Source organism: Epinephelus lanceolatus, chromosome 20 (genome assembly GCF_041903045.1).
Source record: "Epinephelus lanceolatus isolate andai-2023 chromosome 20, ASM4190304v1, whole genome shotgun sequence".
Lineage (NCBI taxonomy): Eukaryota > Metazoa > Chordata > Actinopteri > Perciformes > Serranidae > Epinephelus > Epinephelus lanceolatus.
This window is the reverse complement of record NC_135753.1, coordinates 8,431,594-8,458,327: the sequence shown is the minus strand read 5'-3', so window position 1 is coordinate 8,458,327 and position 26,734 is coordinate 8,431,594. Positions and strand designations below refer to the sequence as shown.

The following is a 26,734-nucleotide window of genomic DNA, read 5'->3' as shown; positions in this document are numbered from 1 at the left end:
ACATGCAGATTGGGGATTAGGTTAATTTGTCCATAGGTGTGAATGTGAGTGTGAATGGTTGTCTGTCTCTATGTGTCAGCCTTGACGACCTGTCCAGGGTGTACCCTGCCTCTCGCCCGATGTCAGCTGGGATAGGCTCCAGTCCCCCCGCGACCCTCAAGAGGATGAAGCGGTTAGAAGATGGATGAATGAATGAATGAATTTTGTCTGCGAGAACAGACCTCATTTCTTATCATGGACTCCTGATTGAAGCAGGAGCTCAGGAGAACTGACATCGACCACACTGACACCTGCTCCAAATAATCTCATACTGACATGACCTGATATGACCTGACATGAGCTGAAAGAGTTTTATCTTTCTGCACTGAAGACAAGTTTCACCAAAAATGCTCACTGAAACCAGTCTGTGGTTAGCTTTTTAAAAATCAGATCAATCTGCTGTTTAAAAACTGGGTCTGTGGTTTTGCTATGTGCTGTCAAACAAAGTATTCAAAGTGGGTCAAAAGAGAGATATGATCCTATTACGCGTTGACACCGTGTCAACTGATAACAGAGTCTGTGATATGTACTAAAAAGCACTCTCTGTTCTGCTGCGTGGGACTTCACATGTGCACTTGTCTTCATCAAGAATACAAAAGGAAACCATTGTGGTATTTAATGGCGTTTTGCCTGAACCTTTTAAGCGGTCTAAACTTTGTTTCTCATCACAGTTTGTCCAAAAAAAAGATGATTTCTCCCTGGAATGTCTCAGACTATATCATTTGTTAGAGGCCTGGAATAATGTAAGAGTCTAAACTGGGTTTCTGATGATTTAACAGGATTTAAAATGGTCTAAATTGGGTTTCTGGTCATTTAACTGGATCAGTAATGCTCTAAACTGAGTTTCTGCGGATTTAAATAGATTGTTATTGGTATAAACTGGGTTTGTGGTGATTTAACTTGATTTAAAAAAAATGGGTTTAGGATGATTTAAATGGATTTGTAATGCTCTAAATTGGGTTTCTAAAATTAAACTGAATTTGCGAGGATCTAAACTGTGTTTTTGATTATTTAACTGGATTTGTATTGGTCTAAGCTGTGTGTCTCAACACAACATGTCCACAAAAAGATGATTTCTCCTTGGAATGTCTTGGTCTGTATCTTTTGTTAGAGGCCTGAAGAGGTGAAGTTATCACGTTTCACAGGAAAAGCAAATTTCCTGACCAACAGGTTGGTAATCAATGAAATAAACTTATTACTCTGCAGCCAGTAATGCTAATTGGTGCACTTTGGGACTTTGGGTCCATTTAGGGCAGTTTATCACAACGTTGCTTGTGTCAGACATGCAGACATGAAGCAGCATGCAGCAGCCTCTCAGTGGAGATGAAACTGAACACACAGGGCTCTGATCAGATAATCTCCTGCACTGCACACACTCATCATCAACCGTACCCACCCACACACACACACACACACACACACACACACACACACACACGTACAATACAAACATAACTGCACCCAGAAAGCTAACATACACTGAACTCACCTCGTTGGGTTCATCTGTGTTGTTGGACCAGCAGGCGATGATGATGGCGGGGTAGACGTCAGACCAACCTTTCTCTGTACAGTTCCTGCTGAGGTTTCCTGAGACACACACACACAGTGTTTACTACAATTAGTAGATTCATTAATCTATTGAAATTCATTGTCAAGTCAAAATCATTTATATAGCCTGAAATCACAGTATTTTTAGACTTATTACTTTTAAATTTCACTATTTCACCCCAATAAAACATTTACTATATCCTGAAGGAGTATTTATCCATAAGAGCTTTCTTCTCAGCAGCTTGGAAACATTAGTGTTGGAAAATAAAACCTGAAAGACATGTGGTATCTAAAGGGGAGGTGAGGTGGTAAAATCCTGGTTCCAATCAGTTGTCTGAACAGGATTTAAACAACAAACAAGGAGTTTTGTGCCTATTTCCACTCTTATGTCTCTGTGTCCTCACGTTAACTGTACTTCACTTCATGTCTGACATATTGTTTCAGTACTGAACGTATTAAATCTCAGTGTAAATAACGTGGAAGTACAGCAGCAGCCTGGAAAAGGTCGGCCATATTGGAGGTCCTCAGCTGTTGGCAGCAGATTGTGTTTTGTCTCATTGTAAATACACTTGATTTGTGCTCCACAGCAGCGTGTTTGTTAATGAAGCTGCTGGCTGGCCAACAGTTCGCTCACTGAGCTGAAATCTCAGCAGACGAGTATGGAGGCCAAGAGGACCCAACACACTGCAAACATCTACATATTATTATTGTTATTGTTAATATTTCTTTCCTTTGTACACTGACACCTGCATAAGAGGAGACCTGCTCTAAACTGTCAACAGGTTTAAATCAAGTTTTTATATCAGTAAAAACTGACAGCCGTTTGTCTTAATGATGCTCCCATCCACAAAGAAAGGTAAAGTGACCTGTAAACAATGACGTACATTATTTCAAGTTCATTTTAAAAGTTTGAATTAAATGAATTGAAATATTTTTGTTCCTGAAAGCAGGATTTTGAAGCCAGTCCATTGGGATTTGTAGATGTGTCAGGTGTTCTCATGCACTTTTAGTATGTATATTTACAAAAAGTAATTCACCAGCAATTTGTATTTAACCGTGTAATCATGAGCCAGTTATTCTTATATAACCCATGCAAATATGAAGGCTGAGATTTCATGTTAAATGCACTGACGGGAGTAAAGAAGGAAGCAGTATAAAGAGTGAAACTGCACATAAGGGAGAAAGCAAATTAGGGTGATGGATGTGTCAAACAAAGGACTTTTTCCTCAAGGAGACCGCTGTTCAGAACTGTGTGAAAGTGAGTGAACTAAAGGTACTTCCTCCCAGCTTAATGTTGCGCTAAGTACATAACCTGACGACCCCCAACCATGTCTCTTAACCCAAGTCTAATCTAAGTAACTTTACAATGAGTGCATAACTTAACATTAAAGGGATAGTGCACCCCAACAACCAATCTGGGGTGCCATAAGCCTCCATTAGGTGGAATTTTGTTGTTACCCCCTCTCCCCTTGGATCTCCGTAAGGTATGTGAGGACTCTAAAACTTCACTTGAGCCTCCCTCGGCATATGGGTGAGTAGATAATGGCTGAATTTTCATTTTTGAGTGCACTATCCCTTTAAGGAGGCATCCTGACGACCCCTAACTATGTTTCTTTTTCTAAACCTATGTTACTTAACACCGATCATGATTCTTTTCCAAAACCTGACCTAACTGGTGGAGACACTAATTTGTTGGGTGCTGCTAATTCACTAGATATCAAACAAATCATTGTATCAGGACACGCTAAGATGTGACATTTACCAAAAACAGCAAGCAACTGAATTAAATGGAAAATACACAAACGAACCACAAGATAAAACGTCAAATAAGATACATCAATCTGCATGTTACCCAGTGCCCTGTTTCCTGATAAAACTCTGCATATAAACTCATAATAACCAAGTGTAACCATGGAGAGGTAAATAGATAAAAATGTTTCTGCTGCACACAGGAAATTATTTTTTTGTGAGGAACTACTAAAACTACTAGCCAAAAACTACAAGTTTATTTGTATATTATAATGTTTTTCTTGTTTTATGAAGTTGAATAAATGAGGACAGGTAGAAACTGCAGCAGAAAATTACTGCAGTGAAAGATTTTAATGGCCATTTAGCCCAGAGTAGTTTTCACTTCTTCTGCAGGAGGCAAAACTCAAGTCTACAGTTGTTCTCGTGTTTAAAAAGAACGTCAGTCTTCTCGTGTCTGTAGCACAGCTCTCAGCGGAGACAGAGAGAATGCACATTCAGATGCTGACAGACAGGACAGAGTACAGTGCCAACCTCTGATTTTCTCTGCATTTTTGCATAATTCAGTCATACAATGTGGTCTGATATTATTTAAAGTCATAATAATGGACATGCTACATTTGCCTGAAATAGTAACATGAAACAATTGCATGTTTTGGTACATTTATTGAATTATGTGCTTGAACATTCACAGCCAGTTTAGAAACAGAAAGTATTAGCTTGGCTTTTAGTAATGAGTTAAGCATTATCTTACAGCAGTGACTTCTAAATTCTATTTCATTTTATTGTCTTGTGTGAAGGGAGACTGGCAATTAAGAATTTCATTGTACGGTGCAAACCGCTGAGTTTTTCTACTGTGCGTATGACAATAAACCTCTTGAATCTTGAATCTTAACTAAATATATCCTGCATGTTCTGCACACTGACCAGGAGCAATTTTAGACATTTTCTCTGTAAACAACTTCAATTATAGGCTATTTCAGGAATGTCTTTGACGAATGGCTCTCTTCAGTTCATGTCACAAATCTCTACTGATTTGAGGCTTTAATCATTCTGAAACATTACTGTTCTTACATCTAAACCATTTTGTATTTCATTTTTCATGTTTACGGCCATTTTCATGTTACATCTCCCAATTTCTAAACATCAGATGACTAACATCTACCCTGAAAATAAATGGGTAACTTTATTATTTTTCAACCTGGACTCTATTTTTCCATGTTTTGTGTCTCAGGCTGTTTTCATAGTAGGTATGATTGATTTGTAATGTGCCTGAGTATAACTGCCCCCCTCTCCACTGCCCTGCCACTCAACAATCACATTAGTAATGTTTTTTACTAAACCTGAGAACACTTGCATTATCACTTACATGACATTTTTGTTGTGCTCCAGTGTAGGAAAGGGCGGTGCAGATGGACACTGCCAGAGCAGTGAGCTGAAGCTCTGCTCCTGGCTGTAGGTGGAGCCGCTGCTGTCTTTCACTGGAGCTCCGACTGCAGGTCAAAGGCAACAGCAAAGCCAGATCTGGGTCTATTCTCAGTGGGCTGCTTTGCCGTTTGATATAGAGGCATCAATATAAAATTGAGACTGTTTCCTAACTGGTTACAAATTCCTTATAGTTGCGTTAAATAGCAGTCGACTTCTGTGTTTAGGTAAATTTGGTACCAAAACACAGAAGTACCTGAGTACCTGGGGCCTCATGCACAAAGACTTGGGTGGATTACATGGCGTACACTTAAATACAGAAAACGTTGTACGCACAAAAATATCCAGATGTATGAATCTGTGCGTACACATGAATCCAAGCACATTTCCTTTGTACATCCCAATCAACGTGGAATTGAGGGCACATGTTGGAGTACCCGGCCCCTCCCTGTCCACGCCCCCATTTAAATATGCAAATCATATTTAAATGAACCCTGCACCTGAGATTCCCCTCTCTGCACGATCAGAAAACTAAAACAAAAGAATGAGTAAGACAGGAAAAAAGAAAAACTCAACAGAATGTGAATTGGAGTCGCTCACTGAAGTGGAGGTGCACAAAAATGTACTTTTTGGCACGCTGTCCTCTGGCATCAATACTAAACGTAAGCGGAGTGAGTGGGTGTGGCTGATTAAGAAATGTCACACTTTACGCACGGGTTTATTGACATGAGTATTTTACACACAGAGACAATCAGGGGCTTGTTAGAAAGCTCTGAAGCTGTAGTTTAACCAGCAAAAAACAGCAAGTCACTAACTTTAACCACTGACTAGTACTGATGCTGTGAAGACAGGATAATATTTGGGGGCGCACATGCTCAGTGCGCATCAGTGGGATTAAGGACAATTAAACAAATAAATTACTCACCAAGAAGCCACCCATCGCGCACAGTGCCAGCCAGTGACGGACTGGGACCAAAAAGAGGCCCTGGCATTTTTGACACAGAGGCCCCATGGCAGCACATCGGCCAGCCAGGGGTGAAAAATTTTCATATTATTTTACAAAAAAAATATGCATTTTTATGTCATTTTAGATCATCAGTTCCTTATTTGTGAAAGAACAGGCGTGGTGTCTCATATCCCCCCTCCCACATATTACTAGGTACTATGATGGATGATTTTACACATACTAACATAAAAAACACTACCATTGGCGGAACGTTTCAGAGCGCCACAGAGACACAGACTGTTCCACAACTACCATAGAAACTCACACACTCACTCACTGCCTTGATGCACAATAGAAGAGGAGGTATATGGACACAGTCATTATGAATGATAAAATTGATTTGTGGCTTGCATGGGAGCATGTGGAAAGCTAACCATATGATGAGAATGCAGAAATTCAGAACACACACCACGCAATCAACTAGTGTTGTCACGATACCAAAATCTTTGTTTCGGTACCAATACCAATATGAATTTCGATACTTTTCGATACTCTTCGGAACTTTTCCTAAGGAAAAGTCCTTTTGGATACAAACCTTTAGAACAATAAATAGTAGGGGTGTAACGGTACCAAAAAATCATGGTTCAGTAAGTACCTCGGTACGGACGTCACGGTTTGGTTGCTCAAATGTTTCACAAAGTTGGTGTTGTCTCGTGTTGTCTCCCTTTGCGAGGCAGATTTTCTCTTGGGTCGGGGCGTCGGTGGTTTAGTGGTAGAGCAGGCGCCCCATGTACAAGGCTGTTGCCGCAGCGGCCCGGGTTCGAGTCCAGCCTGTGGCCCTTTACTGCATGTCATCCCCTCTCTCTCCCCCTTTCACACTTAACTGTCCTGTCCATTAAAGGCAAAAAATGCTCCAAAAAAAAAATCTAAAAAAAAAAAAAATAAATAAAAAAAAGACTTTCTCTTGGGCCAGCTGCAGATGTTGATACAGGTGTTGTCATACACACCACTTGCACAATCTGTGCTCCAATAGGAACAAGAAAGGCGTTTGTGTGCATAAATGAGTAAAATAAATTAACTAAATTAATGAATTGAATCAATTTCAAAGTACCGGTATTTTCCAAATGCAGTATAGTACCGTTTGGAATACTCTAGTACCGCGGTACTATTTTAGTACCGGTATACCGTGCAACACTACAATCAACTCACTACAGTCGCACTGGTACAGTAGACAACAATGCACAGCACACAAGATAATAAGGCAGCAGCAGAACCCCCATAAATTCAGGCACGTTCAAAGGCCATAATAAATGTTACAGCAGCCACAATGCATATTACAATAGCTTCACCAAAACATGACAAGAGCACTACACAGCTTGAGTATAAAAATAAATATGTGTCTCTCAGTGTCTTCTTTTAAATCTCTTCTTAAGACTCACTTTTATCGTATGGTCTTTTCTAGGGATAGACCGATATGGATTTTTTAGGGCCGATGCCGATACCGATTTTTTTTCCATCACCCTTAGCCGATGACCGATTATGGACTGCCGATTTTCTTGAGCCGATATTTGGGGCCAATACTGCTTTTGCTCTCTCAATTTACATAAAAAAAAAAATGACACAATGATAACAAATATTACAGGTCTCAAGTTTAAAATAAGAAACATTTATTGAACAGTAAAAAATACTAAAACAAGATGGAAAGTTGAGGTAGAACAGGTAGAATATTATTATTATTATTATACATTCAAATAAAAAAAAAAGAGTTCAGTGCTCTTAAATCTTCCAGTAATGTCTTTATAAAATAAACAAATATTTAAGCTGAAGCATAAATAAAACAACAACTGCTGTACACAGTAGGATTCAACCCACGCGCGTATCGGCCGATGCCGATACAAGTAAAAAACTCAAATATCGGCCCGATATATCGGCCGGCCGATGTATCGGTCTATCCTTAGTCTCTTCTTAATTGGTGGTAATTAATTAGGATCAACAGCTGTAGAAACGTGCGTACGCCAGCCATGAAGTTGGCGTGAGGCACCGTGCATTTCCACGGTCATTTCACTCTTGATACATCTGAACTTTGCCGTGGAAAAGGACGTACGCCACGTTTTTGTGCGTACGCACCCTTTGTACATGAGGCCCCTGGGCCCTGTGAATAAGTGACTAATAGGAAGAACAACTTTTAAAATTGGTCCAGCATTGAGAGAGAATGCTGCAGCTATGTAGCAACTAAACAGGCTGCAGTGTAACCATTCAGGGTACGTTTGCACCGTCAGTGTAGGTCACTAAACTTGCTTGTTTTTGCCACTGACAGGCTCAGATTGTTTTTATAAGTGTCTGACAACATAATGGAAAGCATTCCTATGGATAGAAACCTTTTTGTTCATTTTGTTTTACCAGAAACAGCCTGAAATTGTTGTTGCCAAACCCCCCAGACTCCATTTAAATGAACAGAAATTTTATCATTGTACAACACACAGCATTCAAAGTCAACAGAAACAAAATAAAACTCACAAAAGTCGTCTTGGTGCATCTTTCCACTGTTCCAACAATCACCAGCTCTGGTTTGGTTGAAATAAACCCATACACACTAAAATGACTATTTAAATGAAGCTCAGCGTAAGTTCAGTCAGGAAGACCGTTCTCACCCTTTCACATTTTCTCCATCCCACTGTCACTACTCCCTCTAATCAGCTGACTATGGGTGTTCACTCCTCTAGTTATCCAATCACACTTGCCATGATCTCTCAGCCAATCAGGATGCCACTGCAAAATTTTAAATCTGCTCTCTCTTCTGCTGCTGTCAGCCATCACTTTCGGCAGACTCTTCACACCGTCCTCCACCCCGGTCACCTCCAGCCATCGTATCCAGAGTCCAGGACAAGCTCTCAAAGACTCATTCCTCTACTCATCCAGATCATCGGCACTTCTCTATCTTCCTCTCATCTCATCCTCACCACCTCTACCACCACCAGCGTCTAGACCCCGGGGGGGGGGGGTTCCCTATTCGACTATGGATTCATCAAACCATCTCTACGGGGTCTAATTGCCAAAGACTTTCCACATTCTTATTCATTCGTTCACATGTTAATAAATATTCTTTTACCATAAAAACATGTCTCTCCTGATTGAAATGGAGTCTGGTGGGTTTCTGGGCTGTTTTTGGTTAAACAAAAAGGATCTTACTCTAAACAAAAAGGTCTATTTCTGTAGGGATCCTTTCCATAAGTTGTTAGAGACTTATAATAACAATCAGAGCCTGTCAGTGGTAAAAACAAACACTTTAAGCGGACGTACACTGACAGTGCGAACATGCCCTGTCTGGTTACATTGCAGCCTGTTTCACTGCTGCCAGCTGCATCATTCTCTCTCATTTTGTGAAATGGTTGTCTCCATTGGTCACTTAGATGTAAAAAAAAATCATAGTAGTTTACACAGGGTGTATTTGTCTACTATAATGAACTTTGATGAAGGTCAGCCCCCATGCAGGTTATTCCAAAGGGTTCACTTGTGTTTGCAGTCACGTACTCAGAGAGTGACTCTTGATGTCAAGCAGGCGCTGCTCTGCTGATGACAGGCCTCATCCTTTAACTGGATGATCTAATGCTCTCCGTGTCTGCAGGGGAAGCAGGGAGAGGTGGATGAACCAATGGCCACTGACAGATGCTGCCAAGGGTATCAGGGAAAGTGGGCCAGTCCAGATGTTGTCAGCTGCCCCGCGAATAATTAGACACATTAAGTGTAGGAGCTCAAGCAGCACAGGATGGTGGGAGAGTGGGAAATAAGTTTCTGTTCTTTTAAAAATACTGACAAAAAGTATTACAGTAATTCATGATATAAATATACATGCGTTACCATCAAATGAGATCAAAAACAAACACTTCAGGAGTCATTTTTCTTCTGAGTCAGCTCATGTTTTTCATTTTTAACTTGCAATGCCCAGACGAAAAAGGCAGGGGTTTTTTTTGTATGTCTAACAAAACTTTCCAAAGACACAGCTATTTTGAGTTAAAACTGAACAATTTGTGGGAGTCAGTTGAGCTAAACTTCCTGTGTGATATATATGCCTCTACAATCCCAGTGCCAAACTGAAATTATTCCCTTGTGATTGTATGCCTCCGCAAACCAGTCATGTTGCACTGACAGTTTACATCCATGTCTATGAAAACATGGATGCTTCACAGTTCACACACATCTTCCCCCAACAGCACAGACGATCTATAACAATCAGCACAGATGCAAGGTGGACACCCAAGATTAGTGTCACCAATTCAGTATCTGATCAAATGTCTCCCCTTCTGTTCCTGAGATGTGCATTCAGTAATGGCTGGAAAGTGTTTCGCAGAAAATTATGATGTCACAGTGAAGTTGACATTTGACCTTTTAGATATAAAATTTCATCACTCCATCAGCATATGCTATTAAACATTTGTGTGAAATTTCATCACAGTTAATGTATGAATGCTCTAGTTATGGCCAAAAACATGTTTTGCAAGGTCAAAGTGACCTGTGACCTTTGACCTTCGACTGCCAAAATCGAATCATTTCATTGTTGAGTACAAGGAAGCATTTGCGCCAAATTTGAAGAAATTCCCTCTAGACATTCTTGAGATATTGCGTTCACAAGAATGGGACGGACAACCTGAAAACATAACGCCTGCAGCTAAGGCTTCCACTGGCAGAGAGGCATAAAAAGGTACAAAATCACTTGAAAAGTTTGGGAGACCTGCTTGTGATTCTTCAGAAAGAAATTTACTTTCAAAAGTTCAACAGTGAGTGTCTTCAGTTTCCAAATGCTTACTGAGTGCTGTTAAAAGAACAGTTTTTCAATTTGAACATTAATTGACATTTTTTGTCTTTGAACTCTATTCTGTTGAACATATGTCAAAAAAGATTTGAAAATAATTGCATTCTGTTCTATTTACGTTTTACAGTGTCCCCATATTTTGGGGATTAGGGGTTGTATAGTCTTCTCTTAACTAAATGATTTTAACAAGCCCCAACACTTGTCTATTTATGTTACATTTATATTCTTCATATATATTCTTATGAGGACAGAGGAAAGAGACTGCATCACTTTTAGTTTCCAGCTCTGGTTCAGATACAGAGAGAGCAATGGATGGCAGAGGGTGAGGAAGGTTAAGACTGCAGGGTAAGGAGGGGCTGATGGGAGAGGAAAGGGAAGCAGGAGGAAGCAGAGAGGAGGTGGAGTGGAGGGATGAAAGACCTGCTGGCCTGTAGGCTAGTGTGCAAAGATGATGGAGGATCAAAGGTAGAGAGACAAGAAGCAATCAACATGATGGATGAAACAGAATGAGTGGACTGAAAGACAAGAGTTTGTAAAATGAGCTGTGAAAGGAAACAGCTGGAGGAGGTCACGGCAGTCGATACTGAGCTGGTTCAGTCCAGGACAGGCGAACTGCAGCGTTTAGGTTCAGTGAGTATGTGAACCTTGAACATCTGTACCGTACTGAAAGTTCCACGAGCAAATATCAATATTTTTGAAATGAATTTGAAATTAATCAAAAAATGGAAAAAAAATGGCAAGCCAAAGATACCTTACATCTGTACATTATTATGTAACTGATGCATTTTGTTGTGTTTCTTTATGTTTTAATAATACAGTGGATGTGTTTAGGCACAAACACGTCTTGGCTATGGTCAACAAAAGATCATGGTCTGGCTTAAAATACCCACTTCTGGTGGCACTATCTCAGCAGAAAAAGCAACAGTGTTTCATCTCGGCAGGAAACACAGCAACAGGTTGCTATAAAACTTGCACATTTAAAGGCTGAAAAGCCGCTGGAGACACAGTGATGACTCACTATGAAACACTTGGTTGTGTTGTTGGTCTTTAACAGTGGTCTGCAGCTTGGCCAAGGTAATACGCCATCCACCATCCCCTCCACCTCCACATGACAGTCAGCTCACATACTACATCACTTTAGAAATGTTGATATGACACTTATGAAATGTAGAAATATAACTATTTGTGGTTTTCAGAAATGTACAATGCCGACATTTTATACTGGCAAAAGGACTGCTTTCTACAACAAAAACTATGACAGAGAATATTCATTATTCGTAACCGCCTATCCTGGTACAGGGTTGCGGGGGGGCTGGAACCTATCCCTGGTGACATTGGACAAGAGACACAGACCCTGGACAGGTCGCCAGACTACCACAGGGCTGACACAAAGAGACAGACAATCATTCACGCTCACATTTACACCTACGGACAATTTAGAGTCACCAATTTACCTGCATGCATTTGGACTGTGGGAAGAAGCTGGAGAACTGAGAGAAAACCCACACTGACACAGGGAGAACATGCAAACTCCACACAAAAAGGCCCCATACAGCTGGTGGATTAGAACCTGGAACTTCCCTGCTGTGAGGCGTCAGTGCTAACGACCGCACCACCGTGCCACCCTCAACAAAAAAACAACCAACAAAATCAATAAAAACTGTTTAAAAGCTTAATAGAAAGGTACATCTAAAAACAACAACTATGGTGAAATGTGTAATTTTTTCTAATCGACAAATAAAAACTAAATGATAATGCTGAATGAATGGACAACAAAGACAATGACAGCTGTAGCCTCAAAACGTGTGAAAAATCAAAAATGCATGACAAAAATTAAAATGTCTTTAATCTTTGATGACTAAAACTTAAAAAATGATTATAATAAAATTTAATCAAAACTAATGAACATTTTCATCAAAGACTAAAACTAAATCTAAATTAGGTGCCAGGATTAACGCTGGACTGAAAACATCAGACTGTTCACTAAGCGAGTTTCTTTTAACCATGACTGCGATCGCTTCACAGCTTTAACCACCTGTTCATTATTGTAACTATGATGACAAAGGTCTCCTTATCCTTACAAAACATTTATTTTGACCCAATCCACGATCCTTCCCTAAACCTAACCAAGTCATCTTTGGACACTGACGGTACAAACGTGATTATATAGAATATAATGTAATACATTACTGCGGATGAAACTACCCAGCAGTATATAAAGGAATTAAAATAAGCACAACCTTAAACATCTACAGCAGTAAAATGCAACACACACATTACTGCAGCAGGAATATTAATCCAGAAACATCAGATACAAGAAGAAAACATTGACAGCAAACAGTTTACTGCACAATGATTACTTTTACTGTACCACTCTACACTTTTATTTAAGTAAGGCTGTGAATGCAGGGCTTTTACTTGTAGTGGAGTGTATTTTAGTGTGGTATTAGGACTTTTACTAAATGATCTTAACACTTTTTCCACCACTACCTCACACACAAAGCAAGATGGACACTTTTTACAGTGTTACAACATTTTTGTAATGTTGTGTCAAAACAAACCTCGACGCTTTAAACCACTCCTAATTAATTCCAGGAGAAGAAGTCTCCGACAATAACAGCAGCGCAACTTTCCCACAAATCCTATTTTAAAATTCTTCCCTGACAATCCCAAACACTTGAAACTGCCTAATGTTCCCAGACACAGATACACATGTTGGATATTCCCTGACAGCCCATGTATGACCATTTGCATCAGACATGACATTGATGTTGGACTCACCGTGTTTTCCAAACAGGTGCAGGAGGGGGGAGGGGCAGGGGAGGGTCATCACCTCGCCGACCGCTGCACTCTGCCAGCACGACACATTGTCCCACTCGCCACGACATCCTGCACACACACACACACACACACACACACACACACACACACACACATTGGAGGTATAAATCAGACTGCTCATGACTTCCTGTTTGGCTCCTTGTTTGAAACTCACTGATCTTGTGCCTGCTGCTGAACCAACAGTCAGGACACATAAATCAACATAAAAGCACTCTCCTCCTCTGAAGTTTAGACATTTGGCTCTGATGTACTGACAGGAGGGAACAGAAAATTCTTCATTGAACATCTTACTTACTTATGTTACATTGTTTTTTTAAGGGGTAAAACGAAAATGTTATAAAAATGTTATACTTTAAGGATTGCAGTGCAACTCTAAATGTTATTGACACTTGGTCTGCTATTACAGGAATACTGTAGGCTTTAATATCTTGATTTAAGGTGCATTTTAAAACAAATCCTGTAATTTTAAGGCAAAATTTTAAAGCATTAAATCAGATATAAGACTTTGTGATAAGGTAATGGAATGATTAAAGCTTTTTTGTGGATGTTTGTCCTTTTGTAAGCTGGTTTTGCACCTCTAACCACTTTAAAATTAGTTTTAATGCATGACAGTATTTTTTTTTTTAGCAAAAACTGAACAATAATTTTGCTTCACTGTTTTGGTTAAAACTTGTCCACTCACTGAATTCTTGAAGTTCTGCAGTTTTCAACTATATATTTTCTTGCAATTTTTTTTGGTCGACCAAAGATAAATATTTAATATTATCAATTTACTGTGTTCTTTGTGTAACTTTTAAAAAAAAAAAAAAAAAAAAAAAAAAAAAAGTTAAGACAGTTTGTTTCTCCTAAAAAAATTATTTGTACTTGGTGCAGGCTTGTTTGGCCTGCAGTTTTGGAAGAAGTATTTTTACTTAAGTAAAAGCAGTAATACCACAGTGTAGAAGTACTCTAGGTTAAAGTCCTGCATTCAAAACTTAACTGAAGAAAAAGTACAAAAGTATTTGCATCAGATTTTACTCAAAGGCCCAGTGTGTAGGATTCAGGGGGATATGGTGGCAGAAATAGAATATAATTTAATAAGTATGTATTCTTTTCTTTAGTGTATAATTACCTAAAAAATAAGAACTTTTGTGTTTTTGTTACTTCAGAATAAGCCGTTTGTATCTGCAAATGGAGCGGGTCCTCATCTACGGAGATCACTAGGTTGCACCACTATATTTCTACAGTAGCCCAGAACAGACAAACCAAACACTGGCTTTAGATAGGGACATTCACATATTCCCAGCCTGTTCTTATTTTGAAGTCGCCAAATACTGCCACTAGGTTGTTATTTTCTATGTCAGACAACACTGATAAGAGGTCATTCTTTCGCAGCAGTACAATACACTGCTAGGTGGGGTCAGTTCACAACCCCACAGGACAGCATCAGTTTGAGATGCCATTGAACAACAACGTAATTAAAAGTACTGAAAAGTCCCTGGAGGGGTGGTGAATGGGTCCATCAAATACCAGAATGGTACCACAATGGGGTTTTTTCTAAACCCAACCATGTGCCTCTGTTGCACAATGAGATAAGCATAAATATGCAGTGTTTTACCGACGTTGTCAGTTTATTTTGAAAAGATAGTATGCATCTAATGAGCAGAAACTGTGAACACTGAAGTGTATTTTGAAGGCAATGCATGTAAGAAGTGTAAAGTGACACAACGTCCCAGAACGTCAACAACAGACACATCCAGGATACACAGTTACATGTAGAAGTAAAAGTCAACTGACCAAGTGGAGATTTATGATGAGCTGGGAGTGAGAATGTATTGGTTTACATGTCGGCCACTGCAGTTAGAAGCCCATCTGAAATGAGCATCATTGTTAAACACTTTTGTTTTGGAGAAGAGGAGACCTCTGTGGATAATTTAGCTCCTGGTGAAAACTTCTGAGCGTCTGGATCAGAAAAAGGGTGAGCGCACTTCAGCAGATGCCGGATGAGCAGCTTGTCTCCAACATGGCAAACAGCATCAGAGAAACACTGATTTGTAACGTGAAACATCTTTTTTCAGTGTTTTGACTGGTTTTAATCACCTGGTCTGTTTGTTTTGAAGAGGAAGAGACCTCTGAATTCTAACCAGGAGAAGTTTCAACTGGTTGCAATCTACAATCCTCACAGCTAGATCAATCCCCCTAAATCTTACAAACTTCTCCTTTAAATTACATCACAACTCTGACCCGATGATGTGTCATATTCTGTTTGTCCTTTAAGATACAATAACTGTGAGTTTAACACACATATTCTGTACACACACACACACACACACACACTGTATGACTGCAGACAGGCGTGAGAAAGAACCCCACGCTGCAAACCACACAGATAAAAAGCTCTTATATTATCACTGTACTCAAACATTCAAACACACGTGAACTTTTAGAGAAAAAAGAGCAACTCAGCGTTGTATGTACACGACCCTGGAGTACTTGGCTTGAGAAGTAAATAAATGATTGATAGGGAGTGTGTTGCAACACAGGCTGAAATGCTGTCCAGACACACCCTCCTGTCCACATAGCTGACCTTAGTCAATGCATATACACTTACACACACACAGACATTTGTGTGTGTGTGTGTGTGTGTGTGAGATTTGACTTTTTGTTCCTGCAAATGCCAAAACTGTTAGTAATCATAAAACTTTCCATCCTGAGTTTATTTCACTTAAGAGCTGATTTCCAAATAATTCCCTGTGTGTGTGTGTGTGTGTGTGTGTGTGTGTGTGTGTGTGTGTGTGCACGCACACACGCATGTGTTTATACCTGTGCTCACAGGCGTCTGTTGCTGCAGTTGTGTCTGGCACTCTCTCCAGGCTCTCTGAATCTCCCAGTGGAATTGGCAGTGAGGAAACTTTCCATTAACCTGTCGGGATGAGAGGAAATAAATATTATGAATATTATCTCCTATGTGAACAAACCTGCTGCGTCAGACAAAAGTTCAGGCACTGGCTCTCCGTGTCTCGGCCCTGAACGCTGGTGTTTGATGAACGTGCTTCAGTTTGCTGGACAAAAGTTCATGTTTCTGCAACTTCCTCCAGGAAGCTTTAGGGAGGAAATTTAAGATAAGTGGTACCTTCAGAATACAATCAGAAATGCACTCCATGTGCTTGTTTTATTCCCTCATTGTAGTATTTTGTACCACTGCTTTACTTAAGTTTGTCCCATAAATTAATGTGTACCATGTAGTCATCAAGCCTGTGCTTCAAGTTTTTACAGTTAAAAAAAAAAAAAAAATTCTTAATAGATGTCGTAGCTGCTCGTAAAGCATTTACAAAGAAATGGTGAGAGACTCCCCATCTGTTGAAAACTGGTGTGATATCATTTGTTTCATTTAAAAATTGGGAAGAAGTGGAAAATGCAAATTTCCCTGACATGCCCTTATTTTGTTTTAATTTGTTTATTCAGCCCTTTAATATTTTCATTTTTATTTGTTAATCTTAAATGGAAAACAACCCATGTTCTATGTTTGTGTTTTACTACAAAAAAAAAGCCTTACTCTGTAAAAGTTCCTAATTCTCACTTAAGTTAAACCAAATTACGGAAAAATGTAAACAACATTTAAATAAATTAATTGATTTAATTAAGATAGAAAAAAATTAAAACTCTGAAGTTCTGCTCTTTTGCAACATTAAATTTTCTTCCATTTTTTGGTTGTCAGGCAAATTATAAAAACATATGTTTATACATAAAAAAGCATATTTCCCCTAAACGCCCTTCTTTTGTTTAGATTTATTCATTCAGTACTTCAATATTTCTATTTTTAGTTATTTATCCTAAATAAAAAAACACCCCACGCTCTATGTGTGTTTAACTGCTACATTGTAAAAAACAGAAAACAGTTCTGTAAAACTACGCAAGTAAGAAAAACACTGTGTGACTGTTATTATTAAGTCAAACCAAATACAAAGAGTAACATGTCAAAAAAAAGACACAGTACTTTAACATCTCAGCCAAAACATGACATATATCTACATATCTAAGACAAATGAATTGATTAATTAAATTAAATTGATTAATACTACAAACTTTTGTGCCGCTAATTAACAACAACTTTTACCACCATTAAAACAGGTGCCTGTGCATGCATGTGTGTGTGTGTGTGTATGTGTGTGTGTGTGTGTGTGTGTCCTGGTACAGCTGACAGTAACCATGGAGACACATTCAACTTGAGTGTAAACAAGAGGGCAGCGTGAACACTATACACACACTCAAACAAAATGAGTCCATGTGTCAACTCGACTTCATTGATATACTGCCTGTGTGTGTGTGAGGTCTGTTTACACTGAGATATGCTGCCGCTCTCAGCTGTATTTCAGACCTGTCAGTGTGTTTATACCACACACACACACACACACACACACACACACACACACTCTGACTCATCCATCCATCCATCCAGCCATCATTTACAGCCAATCAACCCATCATCTTATCTTGTCGACCAATCAAAAGTCACCTCATTTACAGTGACTTCTTGTTTCCACCAATAAAGAAAAACAATACAAACAGAACCCAAACACCCCAGGTAAACAAACAAACAAACAAACAAACAAACAGGTAATTCCAACAATATGTTAGAACGTCTCTAAATACCAGTCCCCTTGGAAACTAGACGGCTCATTTCCTGTATCTGTTTCATGTGGGTTTCGCCACTGCCCCGCCCCTTTAGGAGATTTTATTTTAGTAAAAACATAGTGTGGTGGTATGTGTACAATGCTTCAGTAGTAACATGTCACATGAAGAATGTCAGCTGACGTGACATAACGTTAGTAAGTACCATGCTTACTTTTTCCCCCTAAACCTAACCAGGGACTTTTGTTGCCTTAACTTAAGTACAAAAACATAAAAACGAGATGTTCGACCTATCTAGAAAATTTATAATGAAAAACTCTGTATGCACATAACGAGCAGAAACAGTACATTTCCTGTGAAAACAGAAAGTTTTTTTTTTTAAAAAACACAATGCATAAAACAAGCGTAAATTGAGACGCCAGCCATAAATTTTTTTTGACTTTTGTTCAAATGACAATGCAGCAGTATTTGGCGAGACAGGATGAGAGGGGGTTGGTCTATTGCCTCTGATGGGAAAAGTCAACGTGAGCACAAATTATGACCAATTCTTTCAGCAAATTGTCACTGACATTAATACTGGACCCAGTTTTGGGCATTTGGCATTTTTCAGACAGACAAATCAAGAGAAAATTAACTTTGTTTGAGACATGTCTTTGTCCCAGCAACTCTGTCATAACAACTGATATGATCTTGTACTATGTGATTATCAGATATTACCAGATTATTATCAGATATTAAGACAGCAGATCAAGATGAGCGGCAAAATAAGGTGCAAACATTACATTTGTACTGCATATAAAGTTGTACTGTTTTGAATTTGCTGACATCCATCCACATACCATTTTATAGCTTTGTACAGTAAATACTTTCTGACTTCCTGGCTCTCAGCCCGTTGGTTCCTACTGAAGATGTAAATCTTTTAAGAACACACATATATATAGTGTCAGTAATTTCCTAAAACAGCCACTCACTGTAGATTTTTTTGTTGTTTTTAAATCCAATAAACAGGAGGAAATAGTGCATTTGGTGAGGACTATTTTCAGCAGCGGATTAATCCACATTTGGTGCCCTAGTGAGTATTTGTGTCAGCAGGACGGTGTGTGTGGGACTGAGTCAAAATAAACCATAGTGTGTGTGTGTGTGTGTGTGTGTGTGTGTGTGTGTGCGTGTGTGATCGTGGTAATGAGGGAACCCAGTGCAACACTATGGCTCACTGATGTGTTGTAACAACAATGGAGCTCTTTGGCACAGAGGAAGAACATATATCAGCATACAGAGACAATACATGTCAGCAGAGAGACTCCCTGTTGGTTTTAGTTTGTTCAGTGGCATTGTTGTCATAAACAATACAACAGCACTGTTTTCCAAAGTGCACTGTTCTTATTAAAACTTTTGGATGCTGTTTAAGTCCCAGAACATTTGTCATTTTTATGGTTTAAAAATCGACCTGCAGAGACCTGAAATGACCTCAGTCAACATTCAACATAAACCAATTTTACTTTTTGTTACTTTATTGTTTCGTATGTTCATGGGTGGGTTTTGAGACAGTGTGGGCCCCCCTGTGCTCGGATATTCAAAATGCACTCCCACCTTGCCTGTGCAGGAGCAAGAAACAGACTTTGTGGTGGTTTTGCCTCGTATTTTAAACTTTTTTCGTGCCTCTTTAAAGGGACAGTGTGTAGCATTTTCAGTTGTTTATTGGCAAAAATTGATGTCTGCATTCATAAATATGTCATCAGTGGTGTATTATTACCTCCACCAATAATCTGACTTATTCTCGTAAAAGGAGAATTTCGGATTTGTTTGTACATTGTGCGGGTAAGTCGTTTGCGGGGTTCCATAACGTTTCACCATCTTGAAAATACATCCGTCAGCAAGGGACATACAGCCCCACCTTTGGCGTTTTTGTTGAGAGCCAGGCCAGCGCTGCGTGACTGAGGAGCTGAAGGAGAGGAGCAAGAGGTGCTTCGCTACTACCCCGGCACTACTACAGCATAACAAAGGCCCACTCGTTGAGCATAATGCAGGATCATGCATATGCAGCATCACGGGAGACGGAATCCTCAGAAAGCGCAAAAGGGAATCAAAAAGGCAACGTGACCAGCAAATTCAAAAAACAAGGGTCAACATCGGGGTAGCCTTTCCCAGGTGGAGAGAGCTGCTGAAGGAGAAAGGTAATGCAATCACAGGCCAGCGCCAGCTGTCAGCGGCGCCGTGATGCGAGGAGAGGGATGAGGTGTGTGAGGTTGGGCCACTTGTCAGTTGTCAAAAGACAAGACGTCATTGGTTTGTTTTGATTTACACCCGCCCCAACAGTCCTACATTGTAAACACAGCCAGCATGGTGAGGAGGGGGTTTGTCAACTCCTGTCGTGTGTGTCTGTGTAGCAGCCTGAATGAATACTCCATGAAGTATCGGACGACATGGTTTCATGCAGGGGCAATTCTAGGACCAGAGGTTTAGGGGTACTGAGCACCCAGAGAGCTGCCCGGCCAGGCAAGATAAATTTCACTGTTTTGTACATTTTAACTCAATTTCATTCCCACATTTGTGAAAGAAAAGCACAACACTTTTTGGGAAAGTCTGTGACTAAACCATCAAATCTGATAAAGGTTATTTAAATGCTGAGTCACAGCAAAAGAGGAATGGATTGAAATCATATAAGAAACATATTGTAACCCTAATAAGACAACTCATTTTGATACAGCAGCTCCTCAACATACACATAAACAGTATGTATGTTTCTGGAGTAAACCAGCCCCCTATAGTGAGTACCAAAAATACCAAAAATGGACCTTGGGCTAATTTTCTGGACTTTTATTTGAATTGCAATGCACAACATGTAACATTAACACATTAACAGTAATTGACTTTTTCAGTGTTTGTCTCTGCCTTTTTCCTTCTTGTCTGTATTATATAATACAAATACATAAATAAAAATACACTTCAAAAAAGAAAAGTGCTTGAAATCTACAAAATAATAATAATAAACACACACAATAGGAGTTATAATGTTAATGGGCATCCAGTCAGTTAGCTAGTCAGTAGCACCTTGGCTTTAATATTGACACATGCACATGACACAACAGCTAGCTTCTCTCATTCCAATTTAAATAGAGGACAGTGGTACTGACCACCTGTAACGTTTCCTAGCTAACTCCTACCTAACAACATAAACAGTGACCTATGATTAAATGCAGCAAAAAAGAGGACTGGTAATGATAATAATGTGTTGGTATTGAGTGGCAGAAGTTAAGAAATGTGCCACATATCCTGGTTTCAGCCAGGTACTTACACCACTACTGCATATCGCCCACTCTAGAAGGCAGCGCATTGCTCTGTGCAGATAGAGCGCTCAGAGCCCCAGTCAGGGAAAGGTGGGAGGGATGGGGTGGATCAAATCATTTTTGAGGCAAGGGGGGGGGGGGGCTGCTGTATATTAGGTTGCAACCAAGTACTGTATGGTTTTAACACTTTTCTAGCTTGTTAAAAAGGGACATACAGCAAAAAAATCTCTCAAATTTTAGGGGTGCTGGGATTCAATTTAGGGGGGCTTCAGCAACCCCAAAAATGGGCTAGAAACGCCTATGGTTTCATCAATGTTATCATAGTTTTTTGGTACACAGCGGCTACTGTTGTTGCAATACGTGGTTGAACCAGTGAGGCGCTAGAGTGCGCTATCCGTTTAAATGCAATATATAATTCCAGCGTTAGATGGGAGAAATTCCTACACACTGTGGCTTTAAGGTAATTTCATGTCTTTTGTGATTGCTTTGTGTTTCATTGTGGTTGTTTTGCCCCGTTTTCCATTTAGTTTGTTTTTTTGTAGTCGTTTTGTGCCTCTTTGAGGTAATTTTGTGTCAATTTTGGTCACTTTATGGTTGCTTTCCCCCTCTCTCTAGTTATTTTGTGTCTCTTTGTTGTATAAAACAGCAGCACAAACAGAAAATTAACCTCTGACAACAAACAAATATAAATACTGATGTAATGTCAGGTTTCCATTTGCTGCTTCTCAAAACAAAAAACTATAAATAGAGAGCAGCAAAGGGCAGGGGCTGAACCATCTGACCTTATTTAATCCAACAAACACCATAATCTCTGTCTTCTAATCAGCTCTAATACACACAAATACACACAGAAACACAGAGATCCATTACACTAAATAAAAGAATGTTTTTTTTTTTCAGTTTGTAATCCTGAACCTCATCTGACCTCGACTACATTCAGAAACCACTGATTAGACCTGATTTGTTCGCTGCAACAATAAAAGCACAGCAGTTTTTTTCAGTGTCCACACGCCAATGTCCAAAATAAAAAGTGGAATCAATCTCTGGCGGGATTAATCGACACCAGTCTAATGAGACACTGGCTGGTCACAAAATGCTTTAGAGGAGGTAAACAGGTAAAATGTTAAAATGTTGCCATGGAGTCAGATGGTTTGCTGTGGGCCACAACTTCAGCGATGTTTCCTTTTAGGACTGTATTTGTTTACATTTTTGAAAATTAGCACCATTGAAAGTATGCCAAATGATCTATTAGCAGTTCCTGTTTGCAGTGTACCCATGGATGTAGAGACAACTATGACTGGATTACTGTGACACTGAAATAAACTTAAAAAGTGATTATTCTCACCAAGTTCTGAAGTTTGAAAGATCATTTTTCCCCCATGATTTCTAAGCAGATTTATTTTTTATAGGGGAGTGTCCGGTTTGGGGACCTCAGAATTGCGTCTCTGCTATCTGCAGATGATGTGGTTCTGTTGGTTTCATCACAACATGACCTCCAGCATGCACTGAGGCGGTTTGCAGCCGAGTGCAAAGTGATCAAGAATGATAAGAGTCAGTACCTCCAAGTCTGAGGCTATGGTTCTCTGTCTGAAAACAGTGGATTGTCCCCTCTAGGATGGTAGAGAGTTACATTCCCAAGGAGCAAAGGAGATGAAGTATTTCAGGTCTTGTTCATGAGTGAGGGTAAAATGGAGCGTGAGATGGACATGTGGTTTGGCGTGGCATCTGAAGTGATGTGGGCTCTGCACCAGACCGGAAGGAAAAGCTTTCAATTTACTAGTCCACTGTCGTCCCAACCCTCACCTATGGTCATGAGCTTCGGTTGTGACCGAAACAATGAGATTGTGGAAACAAGTGGCTGAAATTAGTTTCCTCTGTGGGGTGGGTTGGTTCCAGCTGAGAGATAGGGTAAGGAGCTCAGACATCTGGAGGGAACTCGAAGTGGAGACGCTGCTCCTTCACATCGAAAGGGGCCAGTTCACATGGTTGGGGCATCAGATCTGGATGCCCCCTAGGCGCCTCCCATTAGAGGTTTTCCGGTTACATCCATCTGGTATGAGGCCCTGGGGCAGACCCAGAACATACTGGAGGGATTTTACATCTCATCAGTCCTGAGAATGCCTTGAGGTCCCCCAGGAGGGGCTGGAAAGTGTTGCTGGGGAGAGGAACATCTGGATCACTTTGCTCAGCCTGCTGCCCCCACGACTTGGCCCCCGATAAGCGCAAGATGATGGATGGATGGAGGGATGGATGTTCCTAACATTTTCCGCTCCTAAATAACCTTTTTCTTTTCGAACAAATACAGCCCAGTTTTCTCCTAATTACCATTATACCATTATTACCTGCATCACATAACCAGTGCTCACTGCAACATAAAGAGGACATTTAAGCACCTCACATAAAAAACAACTGATGTTAAAAAAAATGCAAATCAGCACAAACAAAGCTCCAAACCACACATCGACTTGTCTGCTAATGTGGCAGTGGGCTGAGCGACTCTCTAACATAAGGTTTTCTCGTCCCTCTCCTCTTTCAATGTCAAACGTAACAGATCAGTCGGGTTGCTCAACACTAGAGGAGTTTACTGACATCACTCTGCAGGATTTTCACGCTGAAGTTCAACAGTTGCAGAGTCTCTGACAGTCAAACAGAAAATCACTGTATCACAGCTCAGCTTTAATCCTTACAGGCTGATTAACCCACTTTTTTCTGTTGCGTGTGTTATGCGTTTGCAAGTATCAAAATTAGCTTGTTTACTACTACTGAATGTCCTGTTCTGTCCCTGCAGCCTCACACAGTAGCAGGACTCTGCTCTCCAGAGTAAGATCAATACAGGAAGCAGAAGTCATCAAACTTTATCATAAGTACACACACACACACACACACACACACACACACATTTCCTTTGCGATTGCAAAAGTCTGACATTGTGAAATTTCTTGTCCAGCAGACAAAAAATAGCAGAAGTATTCACATGGGGGAAAGGCATTAAAATTAGATATTTTTATGTTTCATGTAAAATTTAAAGCCTCATGGATTTTTAGTTTTTGTTAATACAGCTGCAGGATGATACAGAAGGTAACTTATGTCACCTGTACAAAACAGTAATGTGTGTGCTGCAGAAAAGTTCAGAAGGTCACTGAAAATATTACAAATTCTCCTCTAAAAATAATTATCATTCATAATTCAGGTTTTATCAAAAATTTAGTTCAGCCTTATTAAACTTTTTTTTTCTAATGGAGATTCTGTTCTAATGGAGAGATGTATCTGTTTGGTATGCCAAACACACCAGACTGAAATTTGGGGGTAATATATGCAAAAATCTAATAGAACTAGACGCTTTTTCCCACCCTTAAAGCTTTTTAAGATGAAAGGAAAAGGGTCAATCTTATCAACTAAAATCAAAACACAAGACTGAAAGCTGCAAATAATGACGTTTTAAAAGTTTTGTGATGCTTTTAATGTCCATTTACATTGGAAACTTAGGCCTAGAAGTTAAAATATCAGTTGTGTTTCTTCTTACGGACAGCTGTATCTGTTTGCTCAAGTTAGGTCAGGAGTAACATTTTAAATGAGTCACTTTTTCTCCACTGACGTCACCTCTACAACATCTACAAGAGTCTAACTTGAGTTAATCATCCACTTGAGCTCTCTGTTGTTACACCAAAACCCACTAAAAAGTTCCAGTGCTGAATTTTTAGCTTCTCTGAAAGACCATAACTTGTATTATAAATGAAGTAAAGGTCCAGGCAGCTGCAGAGTCTAAAGATAGAGCCCAGCCTACTGTGAAAATCAGACCTGAATATTAAAAATTAAACCAGCAGCCAGGAAGTGAATCTATAATTAATGTTTTCACACAAGGAAAGACAAAACAGTCAAACTGCAGACTGTAAAATTTATCATTGGTGTTTAAAAGCGCCTGCAGGCTGATTTAACTGATTTACAGTACAGTCCAATCGGTGTTAATGAGTTTATGACACTGAAAGAAACAGAGTGGACGTTTACAAAACATGATAATTATTCAACTGTGGTGACAAAAAGCTGCAGAAATCCTAATTGAAAATATCTTTAAATGCACAAAACCAACAGTCACGGTAGGAATACAGAGGAAACAAAAATAAATCAGGTAGGACAAGCTCGGTATAAGCTCAGTGTTAACTTTTATTGGGGTAATATCAGGGCCAAATATTGCTATTAAGTCACCTAAAAACTAAATATTTTGTGCCACATGAAACTCGCATGCTGTGAAATTTAACAGAAATGAGTTTAAATGCCATAAAGTGACTGTTTTAAAATACTTATGGAGTTATAACGCAAATAATCCCATTAATCTTAATAAATTCAGTAACAAGTCATTTACTGACCGTGTGGATGAAGGTGAAGCCGAGCAGGAGCAGAGCGAGCCGGTGCGTAAAATCCATGGTCACATCTCATCCACCTGAACAGCAGCTCACCTGACGGACATCCTCAGCAGGAAACACGTGCGCTGCAGTGAAATGACACCAAACGGCAGTCTGACAAGTTTAATGCGCAAAGTGTTGCCTGTAAATCAGTGTTTTGGCACGTTGGTTTGGCAGATTTACGCACGAATCACACCACAAAAAAGATCATATGTTTTAAAAAAAACGCGAAAAAATAACCATCTCGAGGTAAAAACACTGAATTCACACGTGAAACAGTCCAAACTGACACGAGCTGGTTCCCGTTAGTATTAATACAGGCCGGGACAGCCCGGTGTGTTGTGGTGAGTCCGGTGTGCTAAGTTACAGTGAGGCGGTGGTCTGGTTCACTCTCTGTTCACTTACAAACCAACGCGCGTCCCCGTCACACGTTGTCCCTCAGGACACCCCGGACTGATGCGCGCTCCCGCCGACCTGAAGAACCTGAGGGAGCTTCCTGAGTTTGTTTTTATAAAAAACATCAACAGCGACACCGTGTGGCTGAAATCAGATCAAACTATATGTATGTATATCTCGTTGGGTCACCTTTGAAGTTTAGTTTCCAAACTCTGGCCCAAAACACGGTTATTAAAGCACACTAAAACTTAAATTAAAAACTAAAACACCTTGCTTAACCTTGCTGAAATTTTATGTTAAAAATGTTAAAATGAGGCATTATCTAATTAAATATGCACAGATATGCATAAACCTCCAGAACAAAAATCTGAACATTGGCTAAAGCCAGGTTCAAAATTCTTGTTTCACTTTGTTGTCCTATTACAGTCACAGGTTTTATCAGAGGGGATTTTTTTTATCACTCCATAAATCAGAAAATACTGTCAACAGTCAGGAAAAAAACAAATCCATATTTTTATGAAAAAAATGTTCTATAAATCAGGCTATCAAACAAACTCCTCTGTTACATTTCCAGAACAGAAATATGATCTAAAATACTGTAAATCCTCAGTTAAAAGCCTAGTAACAGTTAAATGCCTAATCCCTTTTACTAGCCTGGTGTGGAGACACAAGTAAAGGCCATTCT

At 39.7% G+C, this 26,734-nt stretch overlaps 1 protein-coding gene across 1 annotated transcript in view; it reads right to left on the bottom strand.

Moving 5' to 3' along the window:
- Nucleotides 1-26,026, bottom strand: part of LOC117264959 (vasoactive intestinal polypeptide receptor 2-like) — a 72,640-nt gene extending 46,614 nt beyond the window's left edge. The window contains exons 1-4 of the mRNA XM_033639300.2: nt 25,618-26,026; nt 16,158-16,257; nt 13,296-13,403; nt 1,529-1,626 (exon numbers count right to left, since the gene is read on the bottom strand). Coding sequence (XP_033495191.2) covers nt 1,529-1,626; nt 13,296-13,403; nt 16,158-16,257; nt 25,618-25,674 — 363 coding nt within the window. The 5' untranslated portion in view covers nt 25,675-26,026. The remainder of the gene's footprint in view (nt 1-1,528; nt 1,627-13,295; nt 13,404-16,157; nt 16,258-25,617) is intronic.
- Between the last annotated feature and the right edge of the window lie 708 nt (nt 26,027-26,734).